Here is a 14292-nt window from a genome sequence, read left to right as displayed (position 1 = left end):
TGTTTCAATGTATCCTATTCTACTCCCTTTACAAAAAGTGAGTAGCAGCCTGGCATGGTGGCTGACACCTGTCATCCCAGCACTTTGGGAGACAGAGGTGGGTGGATGACTTTTGCTCAGGGTTCAAGACCAGCCTGGGCAACATGTTTTTTGTCTTTACAAATAACAAAAACAAAAATTAGTTGGTCATGGCAGCTCTTGCCTGTAGTCCCAACTACTTGAGAGGCTGAGGTGGCAGGATCCCTTGGGCCTACGAGATTGAGGCTGCAGTGAGCCATGATTGCACCTCTGCACTCCAGCCTGGGTGACAGAGCGAGACCCTGTCTCAAAAAAAAAAAAAAAAGTGAGTAGCAATACGATGTTGTGTGAAGTATATCATATATAAGACTTGAGAGTTTTAGCTTTCACAGATTGTGATCTTGCACAAATCATTACACAGTCATCCAGTAACTTTTTCTCACCTGAGAAAAGATGAGGGTAACTTAGTAATTTCTAAGGCCCAGTCTAGTTCTAATAGTCTCTGATTGTTAATAATCGCACCCTAACTTGTATTGTTTTGTATATTCAAATTTTTAGGTTAGAAGTTCTCAAAATTAAGTACACTGACATGAAGCTTCTGCCTGGGGACCATCTCTTTTGGATTTTTTTTTTATAGGTTGTCCTTAATGACCTGGAATTGTTATAACACCTGTTAACTGAGGTAAGCTTCACAGAAGGGGAGCTGCCTTACCTCCAGAGAGGAGCTTTTAATTTCTTATTTTTGGAAATAACAGAAAGCAAAGAGGACTCTTCTGAAAGTGAAACAACAGGCTACCCCAAGGCACTGGGAGGAGAACAGACCCGGTGCTGAACGGGGATGTTTGAGAGCAAGTCCTCTGAGAAGCAGAGACAGCATCAGCCTGCTCTTTTCTTCAGTAATTAATGGGGAGTCCCTGGATCTTTGTATTAGACCTTTTAATCTAAGGGTTGCTAAATGTTTTACAAACATTAATTAATTCAGTTAGACTTTGCACCACCACCTTGAGGCAGGTAATTCCTCTTTGGGATATTGCATCTTTGCTTGCTACCACAGACTATTTTAGAGCAGATTAGGATAATTAATAATAACAGTAAAGCCTTGAGTTTAGATAAAGTTCTATAACCAAAGGTCTCAAGTACTTTACAAATACCAGATTTGTGTAATGAGGACTGAGGAGGAAGATTGAGTCAGCTTATTACCAATGATGACAAGGCAGAGATATTGCACTTGTTTCAGGTTCCTCTCCATGCTAAAGACACATGACCTTGAACAGCTCTTTGTGACCTCTTTATGACTCAGTTCCTACAGCTTTCAAATGGGGGCAATGATATTACTCATCTCCCTACTTCACAGAGATGTTGCAAAAAACAATATTTGTAATATGCTGTGAGTTCTCAGATGAAAGATGGAAATTAACGTATAATGAAACATTATTACCATTTATCATCACAAAATCTAAATGGGCCAGACAAGTGAAGCATCAGCATCCCACGGTCCTGGCAGAGAAACCGGTCCTGCTATTATTTCCATTGAACATCTATTCTAGACACTCACAGAAGGTGAGAACTGCTCAGAGCAACAGGCATGCTCCTAAGATAATCAAAAGCAAACTGAGATGCCAGGTCAGCAGAGGTAGCTAAGTATTTATCCTTTTTATTTTCCATTCCCATTCTTATTTGGGAGAGAGTATTTGAGATAAAATGAGTTTAGGGAGAGAATCAGAGAATGAACGAAGGAACTTTTCCTTTTGGACATTCCTCTCAATTGTGAGGTATCAATATATGTGTATAATTTGTAGCCCCCAGAATGGGCTGTGTGCGAGCCTTCGTCTGTGCTGTTGCTCTCCGTCTCCTTTGTTAATAATGCTTTCCTTTCCCACCTGTATTTATCTAGACAAGCATAAAACTCCTATTTTTGTGAGGGTTTCCTGGCCTAACTCCCTACTTGAACTTCCTCTGTCACTCTTGTGTAATTAGCATATTATATGGAATTTATATTTTGGTGTTGGTCTTGTTTCTTAATTGACTTAACTTTTCTGGGGCGTAATTTATTAAATCTCTGTTCTTCATCTGTTACAGATCTGGGCATACTGAAGTTAATCAAACTCGTGTTAAATGAATGAGTGAATGGAATCCTTCAGGAAAATGTCAAGATTAGAATTCAGACCACACCAAATCCTCATCTGCCATGCTTACTATGCCACATCACAACCTATGAGGCACATAGAGTATAGAATAGAAATATTGAACAGGCACAATTAAGGAAAGAGAGGCTGAATTCAAGAATAACTTTTCAAACAATGTTCCAAACAGAAATAGAAGACTTAACTTAGAAGGTTCAAGAAAACTGTCTACATAAATACAGTATTGCATAGAAGGACCGAGTTGCTTTGGCACCTGATTCCTATAATACGAGAGCACAGGCTGATCAGGAACAATAGGGATATTTATGGAGTTCAGTTTGCCTTCCATGTTATTGTCACTCTATGCACTAAGGTCAGACTCAGACCTGGCATTTGGGACCTCCATGCATGGCGCTGGTCCATATTTCCCTGCCACATGTCACTCCCCTCTTCTTCCTTCATGCAGCCCGTGCTGCAGTGGGGCTGATGGGCTTGCTCTGGACATGAACATGTGTTTCTCCCTCTGATGATTCCCTTGCTTCAAATGCTCTTTTCTGCGGCCTTACTGTTTGTCCGAGCCTCAGCATCTCCACCTGTTGAAGCCTTTTTTGTCTCTTTCCAAGGCCTTTCTCAAAATGCTTCCTTCACAAAGAGGCTTTTCTGGTCATATAAATGCAAGCCTCTTTGCAGAGCACTTTGGATGTGCCAAATAAATGTGTAGAAGTGGTATTAGTCCAGTAACTAGGATCACGGATTGGGAGAGCTGCATTGCCTAGGTCCGAATACTCATTCTGTCACTTACTAATGGTTTGAATATAGGCAAATTACTTAACGTCTGCACCTGTGTTTCCTTGTCTGTCAAATAAAAATGACCAGAATAGTATCAACCACAGAGGCTTTTGTCAGGATTGTGTGCAACAGTGAGTGTAAACTGTTTAAAATTGTGCCTCATATCTGGAAGTGTTCGGTAAATGTTCTCTTTGCTTTCCCACACAGCCTAGCCCTGTTTCTGGATATGCTTATGTTTGTAGACCAAAAGCACTAAATGAGGGTGAGTGTTGTCCATAAGCAGTGTTGCCATAGATAAAATCTAGATGTTTTACCAATAGAACTCCCAAGGAACCTGAGGAAACTCTCTCACTACTGGAGTCCTCAGCTCTACTGAACCAGGTTTGTGGAAAATAATTTTCCATGGACACCTGAGTTTTATAAAAGCTTTTAATGTTTGTAAGGACTTACATATTTTCCTGTTCAAGTTTAGCTTAAATATTGTAACAGCATGACCTGATTTATTTGATGGGGTAAGTTTGTGTACAGTTTCTCCTCTAGCTGTTAATCAGTCACACACTCATCTCAATCCCACAATGGTGCATGAGTTGCCAAGTGCATTCAGGAACCCAGCCAGAAGGAAACTGCAAATATTGCCAGTGATAAACAGGAGAATGAATTACTTCTTTCTCACCTGCCCAAGAGCACTGATATAGTTTCGCCACATCACATACTAACACTCCTCAACCTCCATCAGTTGAGATGAAATTTGGAATATGCTTGTTTTATATTTTTTTCTGTACTAAATATATAATTACTGCCTAGTAAGGCTGTTAAATGTTAAGTTTTTTTGAGGTGTAATTTTTTTATTGAGGTATGATTTTTAAATTTGTTATATCTCCTCATTGAGATATAATTCACATTTCATAAAATTCACCCTTTTAAAGTATACAGTTCTGTGAGGTTTAGTATGTTCACAAATTTGTGAAGCCATCAGTAGTTCTAGAACATTTTTATTACCCCCCCATAAACCCTTTACTCCTTACATTTTGACCTTGTGATAAAATGTTAATTTTATTTTCATTTATTTTGTTAAATTGTGCTAGCAAATTTTTGAAACCAAGAGAACTACATATATATATATACACACACACATACACACACGTGCATATATATTTTGTAATTACTATTACAATGGGTTTACTTAGCTTACTTTTTATGTTTATCCTATACTTTACTATTTGCTCAAGGTTTTACACATACAATATACTCACACATACACACACATGCACACACACATGCACACACACACATGCACACACACACGCACACACACGTGCACACACACACATACACACACACACATGCACACATTGATCTTGGTCACATTAGGGTTATTTGGGTCAGGTTGGAGATATCATTGCCAATGTAGCTTTAGGGAGAGACAGTGGACATGGTGAAGGTAAAAATAACTATCTTTTGTTGAACACCTATTATTTCCCAGGCACTTTTTCTTAAAAGTCTGTTTTAGGACGTAGGTTCTATTATCATCATCTTTATGTTACATGTGAGGAAATAGAGGTGAATGGAATTTGTATAACTTGTTATATCCCAAGGTATCACAACGACCACCTAGTACAGTCCAAATTTGAACTCAGGCCTTCCAAATTTAGTGTATATGCCCTTAGCCACTATGTCCTAACACCTACTGTTCAACTGCACATTTAGTTTAATAATCCTAACAGCACTTGATCAGTGCCGTACAATGTACTTTCACGATGATCTCATTCCGTTCTCTCAAAAGTCCTGTTGGGTGGTACCAGATGAGAAGAGCCGGTTCCTGTAGTTAAATGATCACACGGCAAGGCCAGTGCAGACAAGCGGCTGGAATACAGGTATTTTGCCAGAGCTAGGGTTGGGGTGTGTTTCTCTACACCACACTGGGACTTCTGACAGTTTTCTTAGACTTCTGTTCCAGCTCTTATAATAACAGTCCACTTTCTATCATATTTGTTTGGATGTTTGAATCCTTACATCAACACGAGGGTAGCAAATACGACTTAACTTTTTTAGATAGTCCCTGTGCTCAGGCACTGTTTATTGAATAAATGTGTAAACAAATTAAAAAAGAGTCTGGCCATATAGTCATTCGAATATTTTATTTCTAGACTTCCTTAAGTGTTGAACCATCAATATTTTAGTGAAAGGAGACTACATAGACTAGTTTGATGATACCTTTGTTCTTTTTCTACGTGTTTCAAAAAAGTAAACTTAATTTCACATACACTTTAAATACAATTTTTTTTGCATATACAAGGAAATGTGATTACAAATACCTTTTGAAGAGGATTAGTGATAATTTGTACCTTTTGTAAGCAAAATGAATGAGAGTACTATTAGAAACCTATAGATTGAAGCTTTCATTCATCAAAGAAAATCTGCAGCTGTGTGCGCTTCCGCTCAACCCAATTCCTTAGGTCCTCTGAATAAAGCAGTGACCTGGGAGTTCTTGCACCCGCTCCTCGCTCCTGAGAAGGGTCCTGCCAACTCTGTATTGTCCTGTTGGATTTGCAGTCAGAAGTCTGAGGCTGGCAGGCACTGGGCAGGCAATGAGTTCTTTCCCTGTAAGTTGGGCACAAAAAGATCGGCATGGGAGCAGCCTCCTTTGAGACAGCTGCTCTGAGAGAATGCAATAAGCAGGGAGCAGCCAGAAATTCCTCCTAGCAGAGGGCGACTCGTGGGAGGAGTTCAGTTTGCCAAGTACTGTCATTTGTTGAGAGAAGGTGTGTGCTCAAGGAGGAGTTTTAACCTGGAGGATCATTAACTCTTTTAGTCAGCTGAGAAGCTGCGGTGGCTCGGCGAGTTGGAGTTCATCCTGGAAGCGTCTGCCCAGCAAGTTCAGGGAGGAGGTGTGGAATAACTTTTTCATGGGACACTTTGAGAAGGGCCAGCACGCTCTGCTCAATGAAGGAGAAGAGAATGAGATGGTAAGATTCTAGCCACATTCCCTTCTTCCCATCCCACTTCTCAGCCTGCGAGACACACACACACACACACGCACACGCACGCATCACACACACACAGACTTCTCTAAAATTTCACTCTGGTATTACACGAGAAAAGGTCATGTTTAAGAAATCTCTCTATCCTGTAAATATAACCTCTGACAGCAGAAATTTGCTAGAATGAAAATATTGTATTCATCTTGTCAAGAATATTTTCTTTTTAAAGAAAACAGAGAGGGAGAGAAGCACCATGCACTTTATGATTCTTGTTTGAGCCTCATTGGTATAGCCAGTTCTGTTCAAAACACCTAACAATTTTAGGAAATCCCTAATGTGAAGAGCAGTGTATTCCCTGATAGGAAGAAGCAGAAGTTCAGCAGTGAAGCAGAAGTGCAGCTGGGTCTTTGACCTTCTCTTCTCACATGTCTTGTTCACCGAGTCTGTTGGACAGGGAAGACATGCAATATTAACAATTATCAGCCTACACACATTTCTGTTTTCTTCTAGAATTTTACTTTTGTGGCTTCCTCATTATAGAGATTGGTTACAGAAAAGTTTCGGTAGTTCAGTATCTCTTTGATTTTAGATGTGCTTCTATCTTGAGAACTATAGGAAAATCAAAGATGACTTTCATGCTCAGGATGAATTTAAAACTGTATTTCTCAATTACAATGTAATCAAGAGAGGGTTAGAAATGTGTACTTCTGTTTAATAAGGTCTTTCTGCTAATTGTGTAAGCATAGTCTTTTATGCCAGTAATGATGTACTTAAAATGCTAAAATGTGATGCTCTCATTCAATAATAACATTTAGTCTTCCTGGAATTAATATGTAAATAACAAACCTGAAAGATATTTACTTAAAATGTTTTCTTGGTTAATTGCTTTAGCCCTGACTATTACATTCTTTGTTCCTAAACTGGTCTTTCAAGTCTAATCTGCTTACCTGTTCCTATAGCAACAACATTTTTTGGACTTTCAAGAGTAGATCCCTTCTGCTATCAAAGCTGAAAAAATTATAAAGAAGTAAAATGCACATTAATTCAGGTGCCTTTCTTAACCATATCCTTTACTTCATTCAGATTTGACTGCCAAATGAATTGCCTTCAGCCCCTCCACAAATGTCACCAGAAATGGCTTGCTAGCCCACATTGGATATCATCTTTGTTTCTTTAAAGAGTTTTCTTTAGAAAGTGAATATCTCATTACTCTCAATATTAAGTTGAAAAGTTTATCTTCATCTTGAATACTCTTCCACCAGAAGGCAGGGGCTCCTTCCTCTGAAACATTTTTTTTTTCTCTCTCTCATTTAGAAATACACTCACTCTTTTCCAGTACACCCCTTTCTGCTCTCGGACAATTTGTCTTTCAAGTCTCAATAAGAATCATTTATTTTCCAGAAGACATTCATGGTTGTAGGGAAACTGTTACCTCTTCCCTAGCATACATATTCCACCAAAGCAATTTAGTTAACAGTTCATCTTCATAACAGCACCATCAGATGCATGGAGAAGTCCATCTAGTTTTGTATGCAGCTGAAAGCCCAATTAGGAGAGGGCCTTTAATATGGAAAGGGACACTGTGTTTTCTGGTGGGCAGTCATTTGGCCAGTAGTCTCAGCAGAGGTGCAGCAATTAGTATGCACTCCTGAGCTCTCCATCCTCTTCTGCCTACAGAAACCTGGCCACCTGCCTGTTGCTGTGTCTGACACTCTCTTGCTTTTTAACTCACTCCTCCATCCCTTGCCCAGAGCAGTAAACTTTAAAAATTATCAAGCTATATATATATTCTACATATTTTGTAGTGATTTTTAGTATACACAGCATTTTCTTGGCCACTAGCTAATTTAGTTTTCCTCACAACCCTATGAGGTAGATGCTGTGATTCTAACTTTAAAGATGAGGAAATTGATGCACACAGACTTTCCCAAAGGTTGTATCAACCAATAAGTCCAGGAGCTGAGGCACCACATAGGTTAGTTTAAGCCCTTTTGTCTCTGGACCTGAACATAGCCCACTGATACCTTTTCCTGTTCTTCCGGAGAACATTCCACTCTTAACAGAATGCGTTCCCTTCCTTCATAAAACAAAGCTAAGGAGAACATCAACATCCAGTCTTCTTAGATTCCTCAGGATCTGTTCTGTTATAGATAATTGGAGTTTCTTTTTTCTTCTAGATAATTCGAGTATCTTAAATAAGCCTGTCTCCTCTGACTTCCAAGTCTAGAAATGTGTCACACCAAGTGTTTAGTTTCGTGCTTTATAATATACTTTACTTGAACATTTGCAAATGTAATTTCTCTTGTGGTAGAAATTACTTCAAATTTCAAGAGAAAACAACATTCCAGGTTTAGACCTCGTGTCAAATAAAGAAGAAGAATATTCTGAGGCCTAAAGATGCCTGGGATTATCTTCCATTTTAGAATTAAAAAACCAAAAACAGGCCGGGCATGGTGGCTCGTACCCGTAATCTCAGCACTTTGGGAGGCCGAGGCGGGCGGATCACGAGGTCAAGAGATTGAGACCATCCTGGCCAACATGGTGAAACCCCATCTCTACTAAAAATACAAAAATTAGCTGGGCAGGGTGGCGTGCGCCTGTAGTCCCAGCTACTTGGGAGGCTGAGGCAGGAGAATGGCATGAACCTGGGAGGCGGAGGTTGCAGTGAGCCAAGATCGCACCACTGCACTCCAGCCTGGCAACAGAGCCAGACTCTGTCTCAAAAATAAGTAAATAGATAAAAATAAATGAATAAACAAATAACAAACCAAAAGCAAACAGGAACTAAAGAGCAACCCTAGGTGACCTGAAAGTAATATCTTTAACTGCAAAATGAGACAGGAGCCAAAGGAAGAAAGAAGCTTTTGGAGGGAGAAGGAAGGAAAGGTGAGAAAGTGGCCTTCAGGGAGGGTTCACCTAAATGACTGCCTCAGAAAGCCTTCGAGGAGGAAACTCCCTGAGAGCACTGGGACAGGATGGGAGGCCTGGCTCTCACCGGCCTTGGGCTAGCCGCTTGCCTGCTGTAGCCTCGGTTTTTATACCTGTAAAATAGGACTGGTCTTTCTTACCCCTGCCAGACTCACAGAGCTCTCATGAAGGTCAGTGGAGATAATCCATATGAACATGTTTGGAGAAGTATACAGTTCTGGCGAAGTGTGAGCTTCTATCATCTAAATAAAGGTAGGAAGAGCCAGGGGCTTAGCAATTAACCAATTGAATAAATACTATCCCACAAAAATGAGGTCATCTCTTGCCATTCAGTTATACCAAAAGGAATATGTACTTTTTTTTTTTCTTTTTTTTAGACAGTCTTGCTCTGTTGCCAGGCTGGAGTGCAGTGCCATGATCTCGGCTCACTGCAACCTCTGCCTCCCGGGTTCAAGTGATTCTCCTGCTTCAGCCTCCCAAGTAGCTGGGACTACAGCTGCATGCCACCACGCCTGGATAATTTTTTGTATTTTTAGTAGAGATGGTATTTCACCGTGTTGGCCAGGATGGTCTTAATCTCTTGACCTCGTGATCCACCTGCCTCAGCCTCCCAAAGTGCTGGGATTACAGGCATAAGCCACTGCACCTGGCCAGGAATATGTACTTTTATTCATAGGCTGTAGAGACCACTTATAAATGGAAAGGGGCTGGGTTATCTTCTACTTACCTTGTGCATACTTTGGGAAAACACCTACCTTTTTCAGCTTCCTTATTTGTAAAGTGAGAGTATGAGAATGCCTGGGAGCACAAATCTCTTTGAGTCCTGATGTTTTGTATTTCTATTTTGAAGGAATTTAGAACCATTTCCTTATACCATGACTGAACAAAGGTATCATGGCTTAATTGATTCTAACATTGCTCTTTAGTTACACCTTAACACAATCAATCATTTTGGGGAAGTGTTTTGTTCCAGTGAGACTTTTAAAAAGTAAAGTTCCCTGATATTTTTCTCTAGGCCTTAACAAATAAGACAAAAAAATAAAAAATAAAAACCTTTGAATTCTTTTCTGATTATAAAGGTAACATTTGTTCATTGTAAAAATATTGAAATGACAAATAAGGATCTAAAGAATGAAGTAAATATGCTTCATGAGTTTACCACCAGACATGTCAATAAAAAATGCAGGCTGGGCGCCGTGGCTCACGCCTGTAATCCCAGCACTTTGGGAGGCTGAGGCATGCTGATTGCTTGAGCCCAGAAGTTCCAGACCAGCCTGGGCAACATAGTGAAACTCTGTCTATAAAAATACAAAAAAATTATCTGGATGTGGTGGTATGCACCTGTAGTCCCAGCTACTTGAGAGGCTCAGGTGGGAAGCTCGCTTTGGTCCAGGAGGTTGAGGCTGCAGTGAGCTGAGATCGTATCAGTGTACTCCAGCCTGGGGGATAGAGTGAGACTCTCTCAAAACCAACAAAACAAAACAAAAACATAAAATTCACCACTTTCTAACTATTTTGCTCTATCTTCATACTTATCTATGCTTTTGAGATTATTTGCATCTAGTTTATCTGTATCATGGAAATACGAGGTAGTGGTATTACACAGCATGGTGCAACTGTATTTCTTTCCATTTCTTCCCAACTCCTAACTCAGTGACATCACATTAGTAGCTTGAAATAAATAATGTTGGTGGTATTTATCCCACAGAAATCTGTAAATACTACAACAGGACTTCCACCCTGCCCCACCTGAAGGCCAGCTGTTAAATATTTACCAGCACATCACTGAACATATTACTGCCTCATAATCTCCCTTTTCCCCCCTACATGTTGAAAAACAATATGAATATTGTTTTTGGATATCATCCGTTTGTTTGCATCATGACAAAACAAAATTATTCTATTGATTTAAAAATTCTATTCTTAAAAAATATACATATACTCAGAGATATATATTTTTTTAATGTTAGTTTTTTTTGGAGAAAGGGTCTCTGTCTGGGTTGAAATGCAGTGGTGTGATCATAGCTCACTGCACCCTCAACCTCCCAGGCACAGGTGATCCTCCCACATCAGCCTCCTGAGTAGCTGGGACCACGGGAGCATGCCACCACGCCTGGCTAATTTTCTAGTATTTTATGTAGAGACGGGGTTTCACCATGTTGCCTAGGCTGGTCTCAAACTCCTGGACCCAAGAAATCCACCTGCCTTGGCCTCCCACAGTGCTGGAATTATAAGCGTGAGCATCCACACCTGGCCAATATGTATTTTTTAACAAAAATGGAGTGATTCTATCTCTACTTTAAAAAAAACTAGCCTTTCCATTATACTTACAAATGCATTATGGATCTCTCTGTCTCTCTCTCTCTCTCTCTCTCTCTCTCTCTCTCTCTCGATATATATATATATATTTGATAATTATAGTGTCACATAACTATTTCAATGTTCAAGTTGTGTTTGGATGAATTGTGCTGTATTAGCAGGTTTCCCATGTTGCACAGGTATTATTTCTAATTTTTTTTTTTTTTTTGCTGTGATGAACCACTTTGTACTTAGATATTTATTTTTCAGATTATTTTCTTCAGATAAAGGCCTAGAATTATTATTACTGCCTCAAAGGGGGCATGCATTTTACATTTGGATTAACATATCATGCCAAATTATCCTTCAGAAGTTATAGTTGTACCAATTTATACTCGGACCAGCAATCTTTTTTGAGAATACTTGCGTTCTCCTCCATTCATGCCGACATTGAAAATTATCAGTCTTTTTAACTTTGGCTCATTCAGTATACAAAATTGATATTCTGTGGTTGTATTATTTTTACATTTCCTTGATTTGAAGTTGAACACATCTTTATATGTTTATTGGCATTTATATGTTTTCAACTAGAATCTCTTAATTTTGTAACTGATATTATACCAACCAGTAGTGGGTAACTAAAAACAAGTAGTGGAAAAGCATGATAAACTCTTTTTGGGCTTCCATGTCATTTCAGAGAAACTAGTAATGGGCACGTAATGTGGCAGCAGGGTGGTGTGTGGTCGTTACCACATTGGAAGTCCTGTCATGCCTTCAGCAGGAGCTAGGAACATTTTTTTCCAATTACTTGGCTCACTTTGATAGCTGATGTTTGTCTTTTCTTCTCTAACACCCGGGAGCAAAAGCACCTCCCCCACCTCAATAGCCACTTGTTTATTATGCTCCATGAGCACCTCTGAGTCAGTTGCCAATGTTAACTAGTGAACCCACAGATCTCATAGTGGGGGAATTGTGTTCAGGCTGAGACATTTTGTCATTTGAAATGTTCAGGAAGCTGGGCCACTGGCCAAGTCTAATGTCTTTATTCTCGATTCATTGCTGCAGAACTCCCATGAAGTCAACTCATCTTCGATATAAATTTTAGAGGAGTGAAATTTAATTGCTTCTTGAAGACAGGGACCCTGCTCAATTCACATTTTCTTGGCTTCTCCCTTCCCCTTCCCATTACACCTAGAATTTAACACAGTACCTGGCACAAAAACTCAGGGCATAATAGTATAATTGCAAGCTCTATTAACTGCCATTTTGCATTCTGAGAACAGGGAGGCAGCAGGGCTCAAAAGTAGGAGTGGTTTGAGTAATTTAAAAATAAACCTAGAAAATGTTATGTTATTTATTTGGAGTGGTCAATGGTCAATAGTCTCAGGATTTTATCAATTAGTCCCCCTCTCCCCCAAGAATAACAAAAGCTTATTCTTCAGAGTTAATTAGCCATACTATACTATTTTTCTATGAGATACTTTATCTTTTCATCCATTCATGTATAAACTCAACAAATATTTAACAAACCTCTACTTTTTGCCAGGAGTCCTCTGTGCTAACCAAGGAGGATTTTGAAAGAATAGCAAATAGCTTCTGTTTTCAAGCAGCTCACAATCGAGTGGCAGTGCTGAGTACATAATTTGCACGACCCAGTGCCAAGTGAAAACGAGGTGTCCCTTGTTCAACAATTATTAAGAATTTCAGGATGGTGATAGCAGAGCATTAAGCCAAGTGTAGGGACCTTCTGAGTGTAGGGCCCTTCTGAGTGTGGGCCCTGTGTGACCACACAGGTTGTGTGCCCATGAAGTTGTCCCTGCAAGTTAGGAACCCAGGGGTACAAATATAATGAAAGTGTGATATAATAGGTATCATTTTGAGAGCTATGCATACAGAGCTGTGGGAACACAGAAGAAGGAACAATTTAGTCAAAGAAAACTTCAAGGGGAAAGATGACATTTCATTTCCCTGGAGGGGGGAGTACGATTTTGAAGAACTTTATAAGACATTCTAATGAGTATCCTTTCCAATGATTCTCAAATATTGATCTGTAGAATCAGGTGGGGGAATACACACAAAATAGATTCCTAGGTGCCATTCTATACCTACTGAATTAGAATCTTTGATGGTGAAGCTGGATTTGGTCAGAATGATTGTGATGCCAGCCTGGATGACACAATGTGGAAGCCACTAGAAGTTTTGAAGCAGAGAGTAATATGGTAGGATACTTTAAAGGATGTTACATCGTGGAGAGAGCACAGTTGATTGGAAGAGAGAACAGTGAGGAGGTATTTGAAATAGTCCAGGTGAGAGGAATAGGACTAAACTATATAGCCTTGTCAGAGAAGATGCTGAGTAAAAAATGGATTTAATAGATATTTAAATGATAGAATTAAGAAGACTTCATAATCCAAAGACTGGGAAGTAAGAAAGAAGAGGTAACAGGATGAGTGGTTATTAAGGATGTCTCTAAGGTTCTTAGCTTGTCCAGTGAGGAAAGATGATAATGCCATTTAATCCCCAAAGGAAAAGTAGGAGCAAGCCGAGAGCAGGGATGGCAATACTAAGAGCAAATACTTGTATGGTGATTGATCTGAGCCAAGTTCTGGACTAAGAACTTTACACATAGTAATTTATGTAATCCTCTCAGAAACCCACTAAGGAATTGTCATCTCTCTTTTATGAATACGAAAATTTAGGCATAGGGAGGTTAAGTGACATTACCAGGTTCATTTGGCAAAGTAAATGGCAGGCCATGGCTTAAGTCCTTGCCTTAAATAATGGTTTGTTGCCTCTGGTTTTTGTTAAATTTTGGATGTGCTACTTTAGTTGCTGATGGTAGAAAAAACATTAGGGTGTAATTGAAAGAAACACAACATTAGGAGGCTGGAGACCAGCATTGTTGTGTTGGCTCTAACATTATTTATTCTTACAACCATGCAGCACTTCACCTCTCTTTAACACTGGCCTATTTACAAGGTGGAGATAATGTTACCAAAACACCAGAGTTTCAGTCTAGGTCCTGCTGCTGGCTGCATAGAAAGCCAATCACTGAGACAACAAGTATTGCCAGGGAAGATGGCTTTCATTTGGGTGCTGCAGCTGAGAAGATGGGAGATCAGTCTCAAATCCATATCCTGACTGACTACAATTGG

The 14292-nt window shown here is 39.6% G+C and overlaps 1 protein-coding gene and 1 long non-coding RNA gene across 2 annotated transcripts in view; one reads left to right on the top strand and one right to left on the bottom strand.

Moving 5' to 3' along the window:
• Positions 1-14292, top strand: part of ATP13A4 (ATPase 13A4) — a 203815-nt gene that overhangs the window by 39061 nt on the left and 150462 nt on the right. The window contains exons 3-4 of the mRNA XM_024244544.3: positions 4714-4804; positions 5743-5896. Of these exons, the coding sequence (XP_024100312.2) occupies positions 5837-5896 (60 nt within the window). The 5' untranslated portion in view covers positions 4714-4804; positions 5743-5836. The remainder of the gene's footprint in view (positions 1-4713; positions 4805-5742; positions 5897-14292) is intronic.
• On the bottom strand, positions 5054-7215 carry LOC103890330 (uncharacterized). Its single transcript, XR_654667.2, has 3 exons — positions 7122-7215; positions 6859-6919; positions 5054-6354 (listed from the first exon to the last, which is right to left on the bottom strand). It is a non-coding gene; the product is annotated as an uncharacterized LOC103890330 (long non-coding RNA).

Source organism: Pongo abelii, chromosome 2 (assembly GCF_028885655.2).
Source record: "Pongo abelii isolate AG06213 chromosome 2, NHGRI_mPonAbe1-v2.0_pri, whole genome shotgun sequence".
Taxonomy (NCBI): Eukaryota; Metazoa; Chordata; class Mammalia; order Primates; family Hominidae; genus Pongo; species Pongo abelii.
Note: the sequence above shows the minus strand (reverse complement) of the source record. Positions and strands in the feature narration are given on the sequence as shown.